At 29.2% G+C, this 18,640-nt stretch overlaps 1 protein-coding gene and 1 pseudogene across 1 annotated transcript; both read left to right on the forward strand.

Annotated features, from left to right (window-relative positions):
• The first annotated feature begins 4 nt into the window (after nt 1–4).
• LOC149887923 (uncharacterized) lies at nt 5–13,158 on the forward strand. Its single transcript, XM_090088974.1, has 3 exons — nt 5–108; nt 11,263–11,530; nt 11,903–13,158. Exons 1-3 carry the CDS (start codon nt 5–7, stop codon nt 12,131–12,133), a joined length of 603 nt encoding a protein of 200 aa, XP_089945100.1. The 3' UTR covers nt 12,134–13,158.
• Nucleotides 13,159–14,630: 1,472 nt separating this feature from the next.
• LOC149887924 (uncharacterized) lies at nt 14,631–17,800 on the forward strand (annotated as a pseudogene).
• Nucleotides 17,801–18,640: the final 840 nt, after the last annotated feature.

Below are 18,640 nucleotides of genomic sequence, written 5' to 3' on the forward strand. Positions count from 1 at the left end.
ATGAATGAAATTTGCAAAAGATCATTTACTTTGGACTTCAAAAGAATGGTCAAAAGTCTCATTCAGTGACGAATCAAAGTTTTGCATGTTTGGTAGCGATGGTATCAAGTACGTGAAAGGTCCGAAATGTTAAAGATTTGCTCCTAAGTGTCAAATACCAACAGTTAAACAGGATGGTGGCAAATAATGATTTGGGGATCTTTCAGTTGTGATTCTATTAGTGATTCTAAAGATCAGAAGTTTATAAGGAGTCTTCTCTACAGCACGTATTATTAAACTTTTCTTTTTTCTCATTTCGCAATTCCTATGACTTTCCTATTGATTTTTATATTCAATTTAAGCTAAATATTATCTTCAGAAAATTTACTTTAATATAAATACATATTTCTTAATGAAATTTTGATTTTCTTAATGGGGCACGGAATTTTTTACAAACTTTTGAACGGTTATGTTTTCAATGAAATTTGAATTTCTCATTTCCATTACAAGTTATAAATTTTAGGAATAATTCATACTACATAATCACATTATAGGAAAAGTTGTTAAAAATTTAACACAGGCACACACAGACACACACACATACACATTTTCTGGAAAGAGATGCCCTAATAATGTAATAATGTAATGCCGAAGTTCGTTAATCCTAAAGTTTATGTTTTTTCTAAAATCGATACTTGATTTTTGATTAATAAGATAATGCTGCGAAAGTGTGCAGAACACATTTCTCTAAGGCCAAGCTAATCACCTTGTCGATAATTTTTGCATCAAAACAAACTCTATTACATTAAAAAGTTCTAGGATTACGTTAATATACTTTTGTAAGATGGCGTCAGTGCAGGTTACTCAACAGCCAACTCAAAACAGCTTAATAATATTTGCAAGCAACGCTGTTTACTCAACGTCGCACGCCTCAGACAGCATTAGAGAGCTTACGATATGAAAACTGCAACGGCAACGGAGATGACAAAGGTCTGGATCGAGCGGTTGCGACTTGCAGTTGCAGTGTTCCAATAAAATTAGTTTAGTATAATTTCCGCTTCAAAAAAAAGAAAACATCTTGAAATAAACAAAAAAAATTTAAAAATGGCTCCTTTAAGAAATGTTAGAAATAGTTTATTACTTGCATTAGAATCAAATATCATAGACGACGAGGAATTTTTAAAACTGTACAAATTAAATTTGTCTAAGAATCCAGATTTACCGTTTCGGAGTTAAGCAATTTTGTTTAGAAATCATGTCTGATGATGAATGCAAAAGTGAATTTAGATTTCTACGTAGTGATATATATCGCTTACTCAATGTACTTCAACTACCTCAAGAGTTTTTATGTTATAACGGGTTAAAAGTTTCTCCGGTGGAACCACTGTATATTTTTTTAAAACGGTTTTCCTACCCATGTAGACTACTCGATATGATACTGGATTTCAATGTTTTGACGTTGCGTAAAAAGTTTTAAAACGACATTTCAGGGAATCCCATTCATTGCGCATGCTTAGTGTCAAATATTTATCAAAAATTGTAGAAGTTGCCGTTGCAGTTTTCTTATCGTAAGCTCTCAATTAGGTCAACAAAACCCTCATCAACTTATAAACTTGATGCATTTTTTCAATACCATAATTTTTTATATAAAAAGAAAAAAAAAACTTCAACGATTTTTTAAATATTTTTTTTGTATAAATAAAATAAAAAAAGTTGATACTGCTTTTAAAAAAATCTCTAGACATTTTAAATTTAAATAAAACTCTATATTTACTATTAAGAGAAAATTTTCAGCCTATACCTTTGAAATATATTGCCAAACATATTTATTTACACACATATATAGATGAATTTTTTCAGTTAATTTATTTTTTTTGCTTTTATAACATAATTCAGTTTTTAACATCTGTAGATGACGTCACATAGATAGATTCTCAAGAATCAAACTCTTAAAGGACTTAAACATTTATAAAATCTGATTTTATAAATATTATATAAGTATTATATATTAGTATATAAACTAAATATGCTATTTAATATATTTTATTAATAATGTCATTAGAATGGTTTGCGGCCGTCATATTCGGTAATGTGAGTAATTGAAGAAAAGCAAACTTTTATGATATTATAAAAACCGTGTTTTTAAATAGTTTTTTCACAAATTTTTTTAATTGAAAACAAATGAAAATGGAGGAGGCTTCAATTCGAGTTTTTTTACTTTTATAACTTGCTTCAATATATCAAATATAGTTTTAAGAAACATAGCTTTAAAATTTTATTTAAAAATTCTGTAATATGCTTTTTAAATTATTTTTGAATATTGATTTATTATTCGAAAAGTACAACATAATTATAATCTCTCAACTCAACAACATATTTGAAATCGCTTTACTCAACAACTTCAGTATTTCCTGTAATATGCAAACAGAATTCATTACTCGAATACTAATATAATATTATTTCAGGAAACCTAATGTGATAATTGTCAAAGCAAAAAATAAAATAAAATGTTAAACAAAGTAACATCACACCACTTCTGGCTTTCTTTTTGAAATTGCTCTCTAAGTTCTGTATTACTTATGCGTCAGTTGTTAAGTAAATTTCTTTCCTTTTCTTTCCGTTGAGTAAATCATTAACGATGATTATAAGAACTTTCATGAACACTCACTTTATCAGGTGCTTGGTATGCTTAAAAACTCTTTCTTACTTCAAACAACAATTGGTTCTCAAACCAACAAAAAATAGGATAGCAAATACAAAAAAAAGACAATTAGGAAGGTAAATAAACTTCCAACTAACGCATCACTTGCTGATCAAGACCATTTTTCTTTTTCAACATCAAAAAACAAAAAAAGCACATTGCAGCAGACCTTAGAGAAACCGAATGATTAATCTTACTCACGTTAGAATATCAATTCATGTGCTGCGCGGAAGTAAATCCCTGACGAAGGTTTATTTTTTTATCTAAAACTGCTTTAATACAGAACGCTACTGATCTGCCTATCCATTTTTTTCAAATTCTAAATCACCTTTGGGGAAAAAAAGAGAGCTAGTGGTCTAGAAAAAACGAATAAACAAACAAAAAACGAATGCGTGTGAAATGCGTGTGTAGTTCGGGCTGCAAATAAAACTTGCGGCCCGAACATTTCTTTTTCCTACGGAGACTTTTTATGAACACGACTTTTTTTTTTAGCATTACAACAAATACAAAGGTAATAAAACACTTTTATTGATTTCGCTTTCTTATTTACACGTTAATGATAAAGTAAGACGCTTTTTCCCACCTCCTAATAGTTAGCGCTCATAGCACGAGCCTTGCATGTCACACCCTAATTATGCTTCCTTCCAAGTGTTAAAAAAACTCTATTCTCAGTCAACGGCGAATCAAAGTATTGCTTATAGCCAAACCCAAAACATTTTCAAGCTAAAATCCGTTTCATGATTAAATATTTTATCGATAAGTTAATAATAAAAAGAACTTTAAAGCAAATTCATACCTGAAAGTAAAATCTAAAGACGCAAGTCAACGATTGCAAGTTTCAAATAGCCTGTAATGAAATTGGAACAAAAAACTTTCTTTAAACTATAGTGCTAAATAATTTCTCAAGATATAATATTTCTTATACTCAAGTTTTCTGAGAATAAGAACTTCATTAGTTAATAACGCAACAAGTAAAAAATATTCTTTTAATTGCTTACGTTCTTTAAAATGATAATGCATAAAATCAAGGTTTCTGGAAATAAAATAATTGTTAGATTCTCAGAAACTTGATTCTAAGAATATATATACTAATAAAGAATATAATAACTATTTGTTTTGACGCAACAAATAGAGCGACACTTTTTATCTGTTGCATAACCAAACAAAGAAAAATGTTTTACAAACCAAATTTTCTGAGAATCTCACGAAAATCTCAGAAGTTTATTCTATTTTTACACATTTTGAAAATGAGTACGCAGTTAAATGAACAAGAAAACGAAGCTTTATATTTTTAGTAAATTTTCTAGCATCGCTTTTAGATTAAAGTGGTAGTTCTGATGAAAGTATCAGACGTGAATCAGCTTTTTTAAAAGTTCGCAAAGCAATAGCAGTAATGTTACGGAAATCAATACATAAACTTCTAATATCTATGCTAACATCAAGCTTCCGCAATAACTTGGGCTGTTCATGGAACTTAAGCAGAATTTTCGATTTTAAAAAATCTCCATATTCCTTCATTTTTGATATTATTCGTTACAACTGGCAATAAATTTGACAGCGAAACAATTTTTTTCTTTTGTAATTCTAAATATTGCACCGAAACAGTTTTTCTTTGTCGAAGTACTAAAAATTGAGAGGTTTAACAATTAAAAATTAGCAGCAAATTTAACATAATTGTATGTCATCTCATTCCCTTGTAGAAAGGGAATAAGATGACGTAATTTTATTATGCTAATAACGCTTTAATTACAAAACTTTCCCTGTAAGTGTTTCAAATATTCTGCGATACATTCATATCACTGATTCCATTTATCACTGAAAAAATAAGTAAACCTGTAGCTCTAAGGTTTTATCATATTATTGAGGCTAATGCAATTAAAAAATTAAATAGTAATTAACAATGGTTATGATATTTCTCAAGAGAGATAATCAATACCAAAGCAAGTTGCAGTTCAAAACATTCTTACAATAATTTAAAGGATTTGTCCGAAAATCTACAACTTTATGGCAGTCTCCGCTTTTTTAGAGATTAATTTGGGAGATGGCCAGGTTGCACTAAACGATGAGTTTTAAAGTTTCAATTAACAAGGGTTTGCTAAATAGTCTGATACACTCTGCATAAATAAATACTTTTTTTCAGCATTTTTAGTGTTAAAATGAAGAGGTTCACTCTCTCCTAACAGTGCTAAACTTGTAATTTGATGTTAGCATACAGTAACTCTGCTTCTTTCAGATAAGCATCTTTCCCTAGCGGATTGCATCTGTGGGATCAAAGATGGTTCTTTGCAAATAATTTTCCTTGTTCTAGCAAACAGGTAAAGGTAGATTTATATATATATATATATATATATATATATATATATATATATATAGAGAGAGAGAGAGAGAGAGAGAGAGAGAGAGAGAGAGAGATAGAGAGAGAGAGACAAGCATAGTTGTAGCTCTAACTAAATCAAATACTGAATCAAGTACCGCATTTCAGATCAAATGTTATCAATTATTCAACTTGATTCAGAGCTTTCAGTGCTTGAAATGTTTTGTCCAGGTTTCCATTATGTTCTTAAACATCTTCAACTGAAAACAAAATCAATGATCTTTTAACAACACAATCGATGAAACTTTCGCAAGTTGGATGCATGTATGATTGATTAAAATCATTTCCAAAACATTTAAAAAAGCCTTATCCTGCATCTACTGATTTGACGTCTGAACCTTTCGCGAAAAATTTCCAACATCCCTGGAAAATTGTATTATACCATTCATTCACTTGTTGAGCAAGAACATTTAAAAAATCAGGTTTTCTTTCCTTTGCAACAGCATTCGCTATTAGTTGATGTGTCATGTTTTTAACAGTAACAAGTTTTAAAATTCATCTTCCTGACCACAAAAGCGAAGTTTAAGGACCGGAAATATTTTTGTTCATGTTGTTTAGTTAGTTTAGTTAGAACTGGGAATCTATTTAAATGAATTTTTTATAAAAACTTTTTAAATTAGTGTAATAACATTAATTTAATAGTAAACATTTATGGCCTTCCACTTTTCAAATCCAGCTACATACAAGTTTGTTTTGATTTGTTTAGTGGTAAGCAAAATCTGCTAATGAATTCCTGAAGGTAGTTTTGATGAAGCTTAAAATATTAGATGACCAATTAGCAAAGAAAAGTTTTTAATCTAAAATCAAATTTTTGTGTATGCTGTGTTATGCAAGGTTATCTTGTTAAATTCTTGAAGCTGCTTAATTCTCGTCATTTATGTGAGCGATTGGTTGCTGAGGATGAATTGTAAGAGAGTTAATTTTAATTATGCTTGTTTATCCATTTGTTTAGATGCATACTGGTTAAAAATGAAGTATACAGATGATCAATTATCCAAAAGGCCATTGACTGTTTTCAATTTACCTTATGTTTCTTCATTTGTATTGGGTTTAATGCACTTAATATGACTTGGGATTGGTCGTTGCTTATTAAAACTTTTTACTTTAGATAAGTAAATTAATAACATGAGAAAATGAAGTTGGTACTTGAAAATTTAACTGGCTTATCAGGGAAATTGCCTTCCAACTTAGTATAACAGATCACCGGTAGAATTGAGTAGATGAATGGAAAGTATTTCTTTGCTTATCTAATAAGGATGGTGATGAATATGTTAAAATAAAATGTTTAAATACTTTATCTTTTGTCCTTGTTTTACAATGATAAACTAGGGCGATTCTTAGCAAAATGCTTGATTGTGATGGTACTGATTATGCTTCAAAGCTATTGAACTGTTTTGAAATGCTGAGTTGATTATTCAAGTAATTACAACATTTAATGTCCGAAATCTAGTTCGTTTGTCAGATTAAGAAATAAACTTTAGAAAGACCGCTAATCATTTGTTCGTACTTTTTTATTTGAAAAAATATTTTGCTGAGTCTAAAAAAACTAGTCTGAACTGATGCCTTTATCGCAACTTATGAATTTCCTAAATGCAATCAAAAGTTCAAATGCTGGATATAGTATGGTAATACTAGAAATAGCTGGTTTTTTCTGAAAAGTGGCTATTTGCTGCAATTTGTTGAAATAATTCTTAATTTGTTGCCTGTAAAAGTAACTCGGGACAGTGTTTTTTAAAACTGCCTTAAACGACCATGCTATTCCTGTTGTTATAACATTTTTTCAGTGTCCATATTAACCCCGTAAAAAGGAGAAACCATATTTAAAATTGATTTCAGATGTAAAATTTTTTTGCTTTAAAGAAGAAACCAAGACTTGTTTTCTTAACGGAAGGATGCTGTGTTTTAAATAAATTATGCCCTTTTTATTACAATCAGCTGCTTTATCAATTTTTTCTAAAATATTTTTTGAGTTGTTTCGTCAAAACAACTTTTTCCTATCTAAATATTTATACCATACCGCATAAGTCAATGAGAATTCATTCAGACTCGTCACCTAAATAGGTTTTTTTTATTTATTTTCAGTAATATTAAATCTCTAGCGCTAAAAATGGAGTGTTGTAAATGAACAAAAAGTTAAATTTTAAATATTGATGTTTGAGCTCTATCTTTTTTTTTAAGGTAGATATATATTTTTTTTAATGTTTTATTCGCATACCTTAAAGTTATTCACATAAAAATTAACCGAGTAAGTTTGAAATTTAACTTAGCTGTAGAAAAAATTTTGCAATAGGTCTTAATAGAGGTTGCTTCATTGTTTTGATGTTTGTCACGCAAGTTTATTTTTAATCAAAAAAGTAATAAGATATAGCAACATCATTTCGTAACTTGCTACTACAAAAGTTCATTACAACATCGATTTTTTTGGTTTTATTTACTACTATTTTTAATGCTTTCAATAATAATTTAAATGAAGATTATAAAGAAAGAGAAAAGCTAAGAAAGAGATAGTAGATGAACTGTCACATTTCTCGGCAATCAATTCATAAAAAATACGTTTTTTCACGTTGAAAAAAGATATTTTTCATATTTTTTTTGTGGCTGAGTCAATCAAAAAACCTAAATACTATTTAAAATATATGATTGATAATATGTTGCAATGTATCATGTATCAATGTTTGAGCATCTTGGATAATGATAAAGCAAATAACAGAGCGTATAATAATGACGCTTGCCTTTTCCATACACACAAAAAGAACTTGTAAAACATAAAATTTTTTAACAGTGTGACTACTGTTTTTCCTACATGCTCTTCAAATCAAAAAAAGAGAATAACTTTTGTACTTTGTTGTGTCATGTATTTATCTAATCTAGATATTTCATTCACTCCAATCTTTACCCAGAGAGAAAATATGAAACCATCATTAGCACATGCTGTGGAAACCCTGTAATATTGCACTCAAGAAGCGTGAAACAACTTTAAAGCATCATTTTTAACGAGGCTTGTTGAAAGGGTGCCTCAAAATTGACGAACTCCTCGTTAAAAAGGTGCAATAACCAAATGCAGATTTAAATTATCTTTACTCCCAACTAAATGACTCGATCAAGATAATAGTTTAATAAAATAAATCTGCCAACAAGTATTTTGAACTATGTATGTTCATTAACACTTTTTCAGTCTTAGCCATTCAGAAAGAAATAATCCTCGTTGCTGAACCAAGTTTTTAATTGGAAACAGCGAATCTTCGGCAATCTACTTCAGAGCTCAATGAATGAATCATATCGCTGGGGATGGTCCGTCAGCTTTTGTTCTTGCACGAGTTAAATTTTGGTATGTCTTCAATCTTTGCTCAGAATTGTCCAAGTTGATCCATGAAACAAGCCATGTAGATGGGAAGTGATATGGGTTGATGAGTTAGAGCTTACTTTTTACGCAATTTTCAACCAAGTCGTACCAGATATAAAATTGGTGCAGACGAAAAAATCCGCACAAGTTGCACACGTATGCATACCTAAAAAGGCGCACACGCAGATTAACAAGCTCACACTTTTCAACCATAAAATAGACCAGTTTAAAACATGCTTATAAGCGAGCTTAAGCTCGCATTTATTTGCAACTTTCGAAAAATATAAGCTTAAGCAGTTTCTCATTAAAAATTTAAGCAGAAGTTTGAGGAGGTTGTCTTCCGTACAATTATGCTAAGAGCACCAAGAATTGGACGTTGGATAAAAGTAGAGTACACTCTTCAACATTAGCTTTGATATAGTTATATTAGTGTAAGTGAAATGGTGCGTAACACTAACTACAATTAAAAAAATTTGAATATCTCATGAAAGTAATCCTTTTTTAAAAAAAAAATGGAATGAGAAGATTGTGAAGCATGTGAGAAGAGCGAAGAAAAAATCAAGCTGCATAACAGATGCAAATTAAACTTTGTGTTCATCTTAAAGTTAAAGATATTGCAAAAAATGTGAGTAGGGTGGTAAATGTGAGTAGGGTGGTAAATGTGATTAGGGTGGTAAATGTGAGTAGGGTGGTAAAAAAAAGTATGGTATGACTAAAGTATGCAGCATGGTATTAATAGATAGAGATGTTTTATTTTTACTCTAAAGTTTTCCAGAAAACTGTAAAAGAAAGTGATGGCTTGGGCTAACATTCAAACAAAAAACCTTGAGTCATCAACAGTCTTATTAAAATTAAAGTTTTCAAAATTCTACAAAAATTTATAAGCCAGTGATATTTTTTTTTGTAAAAACATTACTGCTCATTAAAACTTTGATTAGCGTGGAAAACGTTAATGATCGTTTTTGTTTTTCTCAAGAATTTTTTTTATTCTTTAAATGTCTTGTTTGTTTTTTGAATTATACTTTGTAAAATTTAAAAAATATTTTATACCTTTATAAAATTTGCATATCAATGAGATTAGCAGCACATATTTCATTTACACCATCATCAATGACTATTTCTTCTAAGATATTTTCTTTTCATTTGCTTACGTAATTCATTTGCAACTTGCAATTGCAGTTAGCAGATGAATTATTTAGGCAAAAATGAAATGATTCGTATTTTGCTCAGAGCTTTTTGAAGAATCAGTTATATTAAGAATCATTCCAAAAATTTACTCTGTCCCAGTAATCTTTTCAATGATAGATTACTCCAACTTTTATCTTAATGTGGAATTATCAATAATATTTATTCCAACACTTTTTGTCATATATTTCATAGCGAGTTGATTTACCATTGTTCAATAAAAAACAAATATCACAATAATAATAAGGATCTTAAACAAAAAGAATGGAGCAAATCAACTTAAGAGTTGATAACTCTATTGCTAGGTTTGCTTCCAATAAAACAGAATAGCTCTATGATCTATAAATAGAGTAAATAACAGGTTTGATAAATGTCACTTACTCTGTTGATAGGTTTGCTACATTCATTTGATTGAAATCTTTATCAAGTCTTTTATCTAGTTTTATACCAGGACCAGTAGAATTATAAACAGGTAAGCTTATTTCAAGCAATATCTTTTTAATAACAGAGTACAACATTGATCCACCTTCTGCCTTGAACTCGCAAATACATCCTTTTTAAATTGAGTCTTTGTAGTGCCACATTTTCATTTTTCTTGTTTCATGTTTCGATGGTTTTTGGGAAGCGCGAGCTCTTCACCATCAGATTCTGTGACAACTTGCATTTCATGCGTGTATATATATATATATATATATATATATATATATATATATATATATATATATATATATATATATATATATATATATATATAAAGTCCATAAAAAAATGCCATAATTGTTGTGGTCTATTTTCATATATGCTTAGACCCTTAGACCATATAAACTGATAAATAAGTCTTATCGTAACTTTTATTAACACAATTTTGAAGCCAAAATCTTTTAGCGCGTGACGTCATGTTTGTGCATTTAACGATTTACTATATATCTGTTTCGGACGAAAATAACTAGATGCATTTAACACTTTTTAACAAGTTTTAATATTTGTTATGTATATTATTTTGTTAAAATTTAAATTTTCGAAAAGAATATAGGTATATAACGAAAATGGTTGCATCTTGTTATTCATATAATTGCACTCAAAGACATACAAAAGGGGTTACTTTATTTTAATATAACTATTAAATAGTTTTTTTTGTTGATAGGTTTCCAAAGGATGTGGAATTAAAGAGGAAATGAATACAAGTTATGCGGAGGGATAGTATTACCCCTCAAGTAAGCAATCTAAACTTTGTGGTAAACAATTCACTTGTGACTGTTATGAAGAAAGTCCTTGGAGTTCACAAAAGAAATTTAAAAATGATCCAATCCCGTCTATATTTGATTTTCCAACACATTTAAGAAAAATTTTTAATTCTAGAAAACCATCAAAAAACAAACAAAATACTATTTCAGATAATATCACCAATCAATACAATATGTTTATCTTACAACTATATAACAAGTAATTTTATAATAGCATATATTGATTTAAAATCTTTGAGCTTAGTTTTTGTAACATATTGTGCCTATATATTTTTAGGAACAATAGTGTTGACAATTAAATCATTAATGTTGACAACAACATCGCCGATGATTCGATAGAGTAAGTCTAATGTAACTGCTACTTTTACAATAGCATATATTGATTTAAAATGTTTAAGTTTTCTTTTTGAGACATATAGTACCTATATGTTTTTAGGAAGGTTGATGTTGAAAAATGTCAAGTCAATCCTACAACCAAAAGTAAACGGTATATTGGTGATTTCGATGAAAATGATTTAATAACAGCAGAAAATAGTAAAAAGTTTTTAAAATTAGCTTTAAGTAAACTTGCTGTTCAACACAAGACAATCAAAATGCTTCAACAAACCAAGCGTTGTATAATAAAGATTAAAGACTTACATTTATTTCTTAGTCATCTCAAATCAAAATGTTTGATTTCTGAAGAAATATCAACTACACTAATGGTAATATATATATCGGTCATAAGAATAGTTATGAAACACTCACATTTTTTGACTCCTTCAACCACAATTGCAGATTGTCTGTAAAATATTTGTGCTTTTTTTTAGTTCTACCTTTGCCTTTATTTTGTTTTAGCTAGCCTTCTGTTGAAAAATGGTTTTAATTTAGTAAATTTTTATGATGTAAAATTTACTACATTAATCATTAGCTAACAGTTTAATTGGAACCATATAATTACAGTAGGAATGGTTTTATTTACTGGTGACATAACAGAGCATGTTTTAACTGTTTATTTATCATGTTATATATATTTTGTGTTGCTATTGATTTCTATTGTATGGATATATAAATTTATTTGATGTATTTAATTACAGGGAACTATCTCTGAGTCTACAAAACAACTATTTTGTTGGATATTACAAGGAAAAATTAAACAGCATAACCCACCAGAATTTAGGAGCTTTGCTTTTGCATTAAACTTTTATTCTGCTAAAGCATACAGTTATGTTAGGAAAACATTTAATAATGCTCTTCCTCATCCAGGAACCATACAAAGTGGTATGAAAAAGTTGAGTGTTCCAATAGGTTTCAGAAAGAAACTTTAGTTACTCTTCATAGCAAAGTTAAAGAGGCTCAGAAAATTGATCAAGTTGTTGTGAGTTCCTTGATGTTAGATGAGTTGGCCATTAAAAAAAGTGGAATGGACAGGCCATAAATTTTCTGGTTATGTTGATTTTGGTGCTGATATTATTAATGATAATTTACCCGAAGCAAAAGAAGCTCTAGTTTTCATGGTAAACTGTGTGAATGCATGCTGAAAACTTCATGTTGCATATTTTTTAATTGGTGGTTTAAGTGGTTGTTAAAAAGCTAAAATATTGTTAAACGTCGACAATTCATTTATGAAAGTGGTGCAGAAGTTATATCACTTACATTTAAATGAACTGCTTAAATTGTTAGTATGGCAAACTTTTTCGGATTCAATATTAAAGATATGAAGACTTGGTTTTCTCGTCCTACATCAAATCGTCCTAAACACATTTTACCTGATCCTCCACACATGTTGAAGCTCATAAAAAATACATTAGCAAGTAGACCAGCAATCTATGATACTACAGGAATTCCAATTGAGTGGTCATACTTTCAGAAATTAGTAGACATACAGAATAGTGAAGGTCTGCACATCGCTACTAAAATTAGAAATCAACACATTGAAAAATTGAAACTGAAAGTTGCAGTTCGGACTTTCTGTATAAGTGTGGCAAAGGCATTAAAATATTTAAGACAAACATTTAAAATTTAAGAATAGTGAACCAACTTAAACTTTTGTAACAAATATTAATGATGCATTCGATATTTTAAATAGCCGGAATTTACTAGCAAAAAATTTTAAGTGTGGCACACAAAATTGGAACAAAGAAAAAATATTTTTATGAATTGATCAAATAATTAAATATCTGAAAAACCTTAAAGAATTATCAGATGAACGATTTATGTATACAGCAGGAAGAAAAATGGGTTTTTTAGACATGATAATTAGTTTGAATTATTTGAAGTTAATTTATGAAGAAAATGTTATTAGCAATTAATCGATGTTGAAATATATTTTAGCATAGAAATTTTCTCAAGACCATCTTGTAGTTTTTTCTTGTGCTATTCGTAGTCGCGGTGGTCATAATAGCAATCCGACAGCTCGCCACTTTGAAAGTGCGTATAAACGTCTTTTGATACATTGTGAAGTGACTGGTTCTCAAAATGCAAGTTGCTTAGATCAAACACCAATATCAATTTTAACTGTATGTAGTAACCGTACGTTTAAAATTATACCATCAGGAATTCAATGATTTGATGCTAATTTAAAGGATGGTAAAAATATTTTTGAAAGTCAGTTAAATGATGATATGTATTGTAAGCTTTCTGAATTTGAAACATTTTCATTTAAAGTGGCTGATGTTGTAAACTACATTGCTGGGTTTAAAGTTCGGCAAGTTATGCAAATTGTAAAAGATAATCCTTATATTTGTGCTTTAACTTCGGATGAAAATACTTCTACACTTGTGACTCTGAAACAATATTCGTTAAATCCACAGACCGGCCTTAAAAACGTATCACCTGATGTCATTTATGCAAGTTGGCTGAAAAAGAATTTAGAACATTTGAGCAACCAGATAACTTAAATAAAAAGAACTTAATGAAAATATCAATAATCAAATGTTTACGTAATATGCACAAATATGTTTTTAAATGTTTGCATGATCATTTGTTCGATAAAGATCCTCAAGGTAATCATGTAATATCTTTTCTCAAAAATCGTTATCGCTAAATATTTAAAGATACGATTGTACTGCAAAGCTGATTCGATCAATAATTTACGACATTGTAAACGTCTACGAAGTGTATTAACAAAGCAAATTTTATTTTCGAATAAAAAGTTACTTTGTATATTAATGTAGCGCATAATAACACATAACTCTGTATTAACTGTTACGTTTTATCAAAGAATGAATTTAAACTTAATGCAAAATAATAATAAATTTAATTAACTGTTACATTTTATCTAAGAATGCATTTAAATTTTAATTATTTTATTTGATAAAAATTAGTAATAAGGTTTATTACAAAAATTAACATTTCATGTTAAGTTTTCTATTCTAAAAACATTATTCCGTTTCTGTCGTGTTTTCTTTTTTTGGCCCAAACGTGACGCCACGCGCTAAAAGATGTTGGCTTCAAAATAGTTTACACACGGCCTGTCTATCAATTTATATGGTTGAAGGACCTATATATCAAAAAAATGAATTTATTTTTCTTCATGGGTACTCCTAGGATTGGTCCTAGCAGTCCGAAAATACAAAAATTTCAAATTTTGTACAAATAGAGGGGGGAGGGTCTTTTACAATTATTTCAAAAAACATCATGAGGGTCATTTCTGTAGCCTGATATATATGATTTTCGATTATGTTTTGTTTGTTTTTTTTACAAAAAAATGATGGGAATGGTCAGTTCTATCCATTTGAACACATGCTGTGTATATTTGGAGGTGTTGGTGAAATAGAAAAAATTTCCGTAGTTTTTAAATGTTTCATTTTAGTGTAAATAAAAATAATGTCAACTAGCGATGGTTGCAGAATAATATCTTAACGGGAAATTTATCTTATTGGAAAAAGAATTGAAGCAACACCCATCGCAGAATTGCCAACTAAGAAAACTCTATTACAATATTGCCATAACAGAGATCATATGCTAAGAGCTGATTTTCCAAACATTTCTTCAGTTGAAAAAAGCTTCATGTCAACTTGGTGATTATTTTACTGCTCAACCTGGTGAAATAGGCGATTGTCTCCAAAATTGTTTACCATGCGTCTTTTACGAGGTGAAGAAAATTTGGCAAAAAGCAGGAATTCCATTTGTTAATACTGACAAATAGGTTTTATCTTTCATACATACATACATACATACATACATACATACATACATACATACATACATACATACATACATACATACATACATACATACATACATACATACATACATACATACATACATACATACATACATACATACATACATACATACATACATACATACATACATACATACATACATACATACATACATACATACATACATACATAAAGGTGTTTATTATATTAAAACGTATCAAATATTTATTACATTCAAATACTTTTTAATTTACACTTTAATCCAATTTCAAATTGAATTTATACAAGTAATATAAGCTTTATATGTTTAAGAGTACAGTTATTAAGTCATGAACGTGTTCATGTTTATGATGAATTATAATATTTTTAATGAATTGTAATTTAAAATTTTTTTAAAATTGTAAATAAAAATTTTTTTTTTTTAGAAACAAGATTGTTGAGTTAGAATAGAAGAGAAAGGATATAAGCAAACATATAAACCTTTTAACTGAAAGTTTAGATTTAAAGAGAGAAACTTTCTCAAGAATGCTAGAGGAGTTATTAGAAGTAAAAAAAAATATGAAGATACTATTATGAAAGGTTGTATGCTAAGATAATATGTTAAATATAATGTAGTGTTAAACTTATACTTTAAAGATAACCGCAATGCTTCGAAACCTAATTGCCTAATGATAATATAAGTATTGTTTATAGCTTGCATATTGGCGTAGTTCTGGTATTCTGTTAGAGATTTTTTCGGTAAAAACTTTTCTAAACTGTCCCTAAAATTCTTGAACAAGTTTTTTCCTTGATTATATTGTTTGTACTTTAGAGATGTAGCATTTTACATGATTTCTAACTCATTTTTTTGAAGACATAACATGCTGCTTAAGGCTAAGCTCAACAACCGATTACTGTATAAACACATCTGATAAATCACTGTCGATTTTGGCAATAAACCGAACATCATTTACATTTGTTGAACTTTCTTCCAATTGAATATTATCATAAGTAAAACTATCAAGAAGCTCTTGGAAACGAAGTAAACCATCCTCTATTTTCTTTTCAATAACCTTCAGTTTGTATTATATTTTACTAAGACGTACAAGATTATCAGAAAAAATTTTTTTTTCCGCTTTAGTTACAATGATATTGCTGCACCTGGAAAAGAAAAAGAATTAATCCATTTAACAAAACGTTCACATGTTAAAAAACGTTAGTTAAAACATAAGACTAAAAAAATTGCCTGAAATTTTTCCATGTCTTGTTCACACAACGTGCATATTTCTAAATAAAGAAAGACTGGTGGCTCTTTGTCTGAACAACCACCAACTCCTATCAATTTTGCTGTCGCACATTGCCGTTCGTCATAATATAAAAGTAGAGATGCTTTAAAGCACTAACGGCAATAAACAGAACCGCAAAGCCTAAATATTGATGTTTAGATACTTGAATTAAATTGAGTAAAAAAAACTAGATTTTCATTACAAAAAAATAGGTAAGAAAAAGTTTAACATATTATTATGAAAGATAAAACCAAAGATTTAAAAACTAAAAAAAAAGATGCAGATTTTCTTAACAACCAGAAAGGAAGGCGCTTTCAAAAATTGCAAGGTGAAGATAAAATTTCACAAAATATTGTACGGGGCCAATTGTTACGGGGCTTAGTGATAAGACAATCTATTATATATATAAAGTTGTTAAATTGTTTTATTTCAATTATTTAAAACTAAAAAAAAATTAGAATTAATAATCTGTAAATTGAAACATTTTGCTTTTTTGTATGGACAACGGTTACCCGTCATTTGATAATGCTGGGCAGTAACCAACAGGCGGGTACAAGGGCAACCGGGTACCCGTCGACTGCCTTACTTGTTACCCAGAAGGGATGAGATGGACTATTAAAGAATATAATTTTGAACTCAGTGATTAGCGGTACAATGAAGTAACCAAGTTATCAGCTAAGTTCAGGCATTTTACACAATGCTTTTTAGCATGATTCGCGATTCTATTACTGTCAGTTCGAAAAATTTTGATCATTCTGATTCAATCATCCTGATTGGTTTTGGAATGCAAGGTGTACAGTTGTTGCAAGGTGTTTAGGTGTACAGTTGTACAAAACACAAGCTCTACGCACCTTTTTTGATTCAGCAGTTTTGCCTTGACTGTTTTGTACCTGGTTTACCTCTTTTGCTTTTCTAAATGCAGTTGTTGCATCAAATATTGATTTAATAATATCATCTTTAATTTGTAAATAATTATTTAGAATTTTTTTTGCCGTGCTTTTTGATTCTATATTTTTTTATCCTTTTTAAGGTGGTATCTAACCTGAAATTTTGAAAGAAATCAAAAAAATTACTATTATCATTTTTGATGTAAAATGTTATGATGAACACGTTTTTAAAACTATTTTTTTAATATTAATAACATAAATAGTGTTTTAAGCTGCTATTTAGAAGACTTCTTCTTACCAACTCTGCCTTGACATTATGGAAAACTATATTACCAGTTTATGACAATGATAAACCCTTTAGCTGCTTGTTAAGTTAAAGTTATAAGTCAATCTTTCAAAGCACGATTTCGTTTGCCAGAAGTCTTTAAATCCGCAAATGCATGCTATGCTATGTTTTTATGTAATTATAGCACTTTTTGTAACAACATATTTTCAATTTAGGAGTTTTATTGAATAATATGCCAAGAACTCGTGCAAGAACAAAAAAGAGAACGTTTGCTTGCAATCGGTACACACAAAAAGAAGATAACCTAACACTTGAACAAAAGTTAGCATCTGATTCTTTACCTTCAACTAGTAACTCAAGTTCTGGAGAAAACATTTCGACTCTTTAATTTCTGTAAACAAAGATGATTATAACATTTCATTTTAGTTCAACTACTGCATTACAGTGCAATAAAGAACTGGTGAAATTTTCAAGTCTTAAACTATATTATAAGTTTTTAAATATTTTGTTTACAACCTATCATCAAAATATCATATTTTCAGTAATATTCGAGGCAAAAAGACTTGATTAACCACTTTTTTAATTTAATTATTTCATAATAATTTATTTTGAATGAAAAAAGATATAAAAAATTGCTGTGCGTTGTCTTATTCCAATTTTTATTTTTTAAGGGTAGGTACCACCTTAATAACAAAATATTATTTTTATAAGATTTTCAATAAAAAAGAGCCTTCATAGATAAGTCTCAGTTTTTGTTGTGTAAAGATAATATCATAGTCAGCGGTAGGATGTTTAATTTAGCTCATTGTGACGTAAAGATTTGTTAAATTCACATAATTAAAGATGGCAGGATTTTGAAGCTGATCATTACCTTTATTCGTTTGAAATCCAATCGAAATAAATTGAGGTACCTTTAGCAATGACTTTACAGAGAGTCTCCAAGTAAAGTTAGTAGATGAAGGTACATCAAGCTGGTCACTCTGTCTTATTCTATAAACTACAGGAATGGTCATTTTGGGTTCTATCGTTTTTTAAAGTTTAAACCTTTCTTCTAATAAAGGTATAATTTCTGGCATCCACCAAAAAATTGTATCAATGCTATTTTCTCAGCGGCTTCCGCATTGCCTCTAAGAATAGCATGATTACCAGATGAAATTTATAGCGATATAGACTTGTCTCACAGCAAAACCTGTGTTACCTGCAAATGTTAATGCTATTGATCTGTCTT

The sequence above is a fragment of the Hydra viridissima genome, unplaced genomic scaffold (genome assembly GCF_058129835.1).
Source record: "Hydra viridissima isolate aposymbiotic clone 2 unplaced genomic scaffold, HvirCarnegie_v1 scaffold_5, whole genome shotgun sequence".
Taxonomy (NCBI): Eukaryota; Metazoa; Cnidaria; class Hydrozoa; order Anthoathecata; family Hydridae; genus Hydra; species Hydra viridissima.